Raw genomic sequence first — 5,487 nt, 5'->3', positions numbered from 1 at the left:
ACGCCCATGGCAACGGTTACCAGGAGACGGGAGGCGGTCACCATAGAGACGGGATGCTGTACCTGGGCGCCAGGGCCTCGCTGGCCGACGCGCTGCCCCTCCACATCGCACCGCGGTGGTTCAGCTCGCACAGCGGTGAGTGCTGGCTTCCCGGAGCCTTCCCCCGGCTTCCCCTCCCCACAGCCTTCCCCCGGCTTCCCCTCCTTCGGTGGCTCACCGGGCCCGGGGATGGCTGTGGCCACGGTTCACCTGGCAAGGGGGGCACTGGGAAGGGGGGACTGCCCCTTGCCTGGCCGTCTGGTTGGACTCCGTTGTGCCAAGCCTGAAAGAAGGACCCCCAACCCCTCCCCGGCATGGAGGGGTGGGTGAGTGCTGGGACTGGCATCTGTGTCAAGGTCAAGGGAGGAAGGGGCTGTGGAGGGAGGAGGCTTTCTAGAAGGGAGGTGTTTTGGTCTGGGATGCAAAGCAGGGGATGTGGCACCCCATCCTTGACTTGAGGCCAGGTGGTCTGTGGTGCTGTAGTTGGAGCCCTTGGGTTTGAAGACCAGGCTGAGCTCCTTGTGGCTCTTTGGAAGGTGTTCAGGGAGTGCTGGTCCGGTATAGCAGTTCCCATGCATTAGAAACTGGGAAATGGGCAGAAGAAGCCTTTGAAAGCGAGGTGTGGGGATTTTTTTTCTTTGTTTCGTCTGATAAAGGGCCAAGGAGAGGCCAAAGTGGGTTTTCTCATTCAAGCCAGCTGGCATGTTAAGCTGCTGGGGAGGAGGCAGAGGAGGAACTGCCTGCTTCTTTAACAGGGCTGGGGAGCTGGCTGGGGTCTCTTGCAGGAAACGTGCCAGGCTAAGGGAGGGGGCAAGGTTACACCCATCCTCGTCCTCCTGGCTGGACCCTGCCATGTGTCTTGGTGTCTGGAGAGGAGCTCTGGCTGCGAGCAGGGCTGTGTCACTGACCTAGTTTTGGCTGGGTACAGGGAACGTGGTGGGAGGTCCTCCCTTCCCCTCCCGGTTAGAGGGGAAGTCATTTCAGGGATGTCTCCTTGTGTTTCCTGGAATAGTCTGGGATTTCTCTCCCACCCGGCCCCCTTGCAAATGCTGTAAGTGTTCTCCTTGCATGACGTGGTCTGGGAATTTCGTAATACGCCTTGGGACAATGCCTCATTTTCAGGAAGGCTTGAAATTGAACTAGTGGACAAGAACAAAGTGCAAAACGAGGCTCATGGGACCCATTTTCCTACTTCCATCTTGGGATTTTTCCCCTTTACGCAGTCTCTGGGGGCGGCTCTTCTCAGTTAGATGGAAACTGTATGTCTTGCATCGCATCCTCAGTGACAGAATGCCCCAGGCCTGGTTCCTATTGATCTGGACAAACCAGGCATTTGCAGTACTCCCCTGGCAGATGGAGAGGGCTGGCTGGCATGTGGCACCAGAGTTGAGACCGAGCGCTTCTGCAAACTTTCTTGCTCTGTGACCTTGTTCAGACTGTGCCACTGCTCTGTTTTTTAGACACAGAAAGAAACTAAAGTGCATAATTCTTCCAGGTGTTCCACAAGCCTCTGTGTGAATGAGTGCCACAGGGCCTTCTACTTTGCCTGGTGCTGCAACAAGGAGGGTTTCATTACAGAAACACCCTGTAGCTAATCTGCACGTAGAGGTGGTCGATCAGAGAGTATCAGTTACATTAAGTGATAGTTCTCAAACTGCAACACCAAGAGGCAAAAACCTGTTCTTAAACCAACTGCAAAATGGAGTAAGCTTTCTCCAGCTGCTTGAATGAGTTAGTGTGATGCTGCTAAACTAAACCCTGTGCCCTTGGAAGATTGCAGCATGAGCTATGGGAAGTGCTGCAAGAACTGAGTTTCTCTGGTGCCTCTTTTGGGGCCCTCCGAGAGCCTTTGAGTTGTGCCGAAGCGTGTGCGAGCCATTCAGTCTGTGCTGAAGCTTCTCCTGATAGTGGTTCTTCCTCGTCGCTAATTAATAGTAAAAGGAGAAGAGGATGCTTAAAAACTGTTCTGAAAACTTGTCAGAGCCTATTAAACTTTTGCATTCTTCCTCTTAGTGTAAGAATGGAGGATTTGGAGACCGAGGGGAAGAAGTAAGCCACCTCAAGATTCCTAAATTCCTGATCTCTCCTATTGCAACGGGTTAACCTGTGGCAGGGCAGTCAGGAGCCGCTTGCTCTCTCCCTGCTGCCTCCCCATCGACCTGCTCCTCTTGTGGCGCTGAGCCACTCCATTAGCCACTGGAAAGTGCTGAAGCAGCAGCGCTCTGGTAAATGGAGAGGAGCTTTGACATTGCTGCGCGTGACCATCCCTGCTCCTTTTGAAGGACGACTCAAGGGTGGGGATGAGGGGACCCACCAACACACCAAGCCCACTCAGGAGAACACATGCCTGGGGTCTCAGGGTTCTGCCTGAGTTGCTGTACTGCCTCAAGGAGAGGAGCTCCCCAAACCATGTGGCTAACAGGTCTGGAGAGTGGATCCTTGCCCCGCCTGCCTTCCTCCTGCCTCTGCACAGGCTGGAGACCTGGACAGTGCCAATCTTGGCACGTGGGGAGGGTTGTCTTCATGGGCTTGCTCTTCAGGAGTACTTGGGTTTGGGACATGAGCCAGGAGCCTCAAAGTGCAGCCTGGGCTCTGTGGGGACCTCAGTGGGACAGCGAGGAGCCCTGGCTTAGTGTGGGTGATAAGGTGCTGTTGTTGCAGCAGCATGCTTGTGATAACAGGAGCTTGCAGATAGGCTCGGCCCCTCGCTGCTCCCTTTATCTATGATGCTGATTTTTTGCGGCTCTCTGGCTCCTTTGTGGCTCATCTGGCCCGTCAGCAGTGACCCTGAGGAGTGAGCTGGGGCAGGCTGAGCTCTCTTCTCCCTGTCTGGTGTCACTCCTTCCCCTCTCTGCCATCAAAGGCTTGCAGAAGAGCCAGGTGTGCCCAGGGAGGGAGAAAGGAGAGCTGTGCTGGGAAGCCTGTGCAGAGGGAGTGGGTTGTGCAGTGGTCCCCAGGGCCAGCACATGCTGCAGCATCAGTGTAAGGTGCTGTGTGTCTTGACAGTCAGCGAGAAGAGCCCACTGCTGAATCCCTCTGGGCTCTGCCATGGCTGCCAGGGTGCAGGGATGGCAGGAGCAGTTATGGACGGATGGAGTCTAGCCCTTCCAGGGTCAGGGGAGGAGAGCTGCTGCTCTTACGAATATCAAAGCCTAAATGCATCTTTCGAAGAGGTGGGTGACGGGGCTATGACCTTTGTGGTGGAGCTTGTCTCTCATTCTGAGGGGACAACACCTTCTTGGGTAAGTGGATCCCTTTTTTTCTGATGGGGATTTTCCCAGGCATGTCCACCATCTACGAAAGCAACGAAACTGCTCTGGGATTTCCCTGTCTGCCCAGGGTTTCTGGGGTCCACTCCCTGGCCTGTGCAGGTGGAAGATAACAGAACACCTTTTGCAACTTTGGAGTTTGCTTGTAGTGCTTGACGCTGTCTCTGTAGCTTCATGACCATTAGGAATTCTCAGCAAAGCCAAGGCTAGCAGGAAGAAAGGAGGAAAAAGGAGATGTGTGGTTTAATGCTGCATGTCTCCAGCTTTGTGTGGTTCTCTTAGTATCACTTGCGTTATTCATCTTCATCAGAGGATCTTGGGGAGTTTGCAGAGGCTTTAAGTAGCTTAAAGTTTATCTGGAAATCCCCCTCATCACCCAAAGCCCTTGAGTGTTTGAAGCTCCAGTAAATCCATATCTCCTTGTCTGCTGGCTAGCCCAAGGAAATGCCTAGCTCATCCTTCTGTGCAGTGCCATCAGGAGTGTTACAGGCTTTCTGTGTGCTGACAAAACAAGCTGTTTGTCCTGGATGCTGGCAGCAGCAAGGTCGGGTGGTCTCTTGCCGCGCGAGCTGCTACGTTCTCAGCAGCGCCGTGCCCTGGGCAGGCTGGCCCAGCCTAGGGGAGAAGGGTGTCTGGTGCAGAGACAGCAGCCAGGCTGCTGGGCTGGGTTCTTCTCCATGCAGGGTTAGAGTGTGAAAGCTGAAAGTGCTCTTTGATCTGGCTCTGGAGTAAGGGATGTAGAATAGGGATCACTTGTTGGAGGGTGAGCTGAAGGGGGCATGTGAACACCTGTGTTGGGTGGCCCCAGTCTGCCCACCTGGGAAGAGGCAGGTCTGTGGTGTGCCCTTGCTGTGCTCCAACAGCTTCGAGTCCTGAGCCTTTTCTTGCCGGTCCTTGATGATCTTCACTCTTGAGCTTGTCCTGCCGTTGCAATCTCTACACCAAAACCGGAAGACTTAATTCTAGTTGGCCAGTCAGTGAGCAGCTGGAGGGAGTCCACTTTCAGCCCTGACTTTCCTGTCACCAACTTTTCAACATGCAGACATCATACCCTAACCATTCTGTGATTCTACGATACATGCTTCCCTCCCCCTTCTACAGGGGCTAGGCTAAGGAAAGGGCACCCCAAGGTCTGCAGGAACTTGCTGTTGTGAATCTATTTTTGCCAGTGGAAATTTCCAGAGGAGATTGTTTTCAAACCATCTTTTTGTAGGTTTGGTGCTGGTGACTGCCTGGCAGTCAGGTGGGGCAGCTGCGGCATTGTCAGGGCTGCAGATTGTTTGGGAAGTGGGCAGATTGTTTGGGAAGTGGTGCAGGAATGGTCCTAATAATGCCCCAGGCTGGACATATTCAGCAGTTGGACTCTGCAGGACTGGAGGGGTTGCTTTTCCACTTCGCCATCTCTGAGCTGGCTGCAGGGCAGTGTATGCCCAGGGCCCGGGGAAGAGGCAGCAGCTACCTTGAAAGAACGAAGCACCAAATACCAGAAGATGGGAGACTCGAAGGCAGCTTTAATGCACACCAGACCCACAGCCTGGAGATGAAGTTTAAGTATGTCAACGTTGGCGTTGTGCGTGAGAAGCCGGCAGCAGCAGCGGTTATCTTCAGTCTCTGCAGCGGGAGCTAGTGCAGGCTGTCGCTGCGCTGCTTTGCCACTCTGGTGCCCTCCGAAATCTCTCGGCCTCCGTGCCTGGGAGTGAGGCACTCATTACTGTGCATGCGAACTGGCTTGGCTGGCCTCACTCCTCTCTAAAGCTGTGCATGAATCAGCGCAGGGGAGCTGTGTGCCCTCTCTGCACATGTACTGTCCAGAGATGCTGAGAATGATGCTCTCGTGCTCCTTGGGCTGACCCACTTCCCAGCCAGGATTGTCTTCCTGGCTTGTGATGTAAGTTTATTCCATGCTGGTTTGTTTTGCCGAGTTGCTTGTTCCAGTGACTGGAATAACCATAAAGGCTTCTCTTATTTATTAATGTGCTATTAGGGCTTCTCTCCTGTTCGCTGGCCGGAGGATCAATCAGATGCAGACATCTTTGGTGGAGGAGCAGTACCAGGGCTGGCACCCGGCCAAGGGAGCCGTGGAGAGTCATGGGAAAATGCTGCTAAATGCTGAAAATTAATTTCAAGAGAAACACAGGGAGGGAGAAAAACCCACTTTAGCCCGGGGGGGGGGGGGGGG

General features: G+C 54.1%; 1 protein-coding gene across 1 annotated transcript in view; it reads left to right on the top strand.

Annotated features, from left to right (window-relative positions):
- Positions 1-5,487, top strand: part of ZNRF1 (zinc and ring finger 1) — an 18,851-nt gene continuing 13,364 nt past the window's right edge. Inside the window, exon 1 of the mRNA XM_026856636.1 lies at positions 1-135. Within this exon, the coding sequence (XP_026712437.1) occupies positions 54-135 (82 nt within the window). The 5' untranslated portion in view covers positions 1-53. The remainder of the gene's footprint in view (positions 136-5,487) is intronic.

Source organism: Athene cunicularia, assembly GCF_003259725.1.
Source record: "Athene cunicularia isolate RWA chromosome 11 unlocalized genomic scaffold, athCun1 chr11_part1, whole genome shotgun sequence".
Taxonomy (NCBI): Eukaryota; Metazoa; Chordata; class Aves; order Strigiformes; family Strigidae; genus Athene; species Athene cunicularia.
The sequence above is the reverse complement of the archived record's forward strand: the minus strand, read 5'-3'. Positions and strand labels throughout refer to the sequence as shown.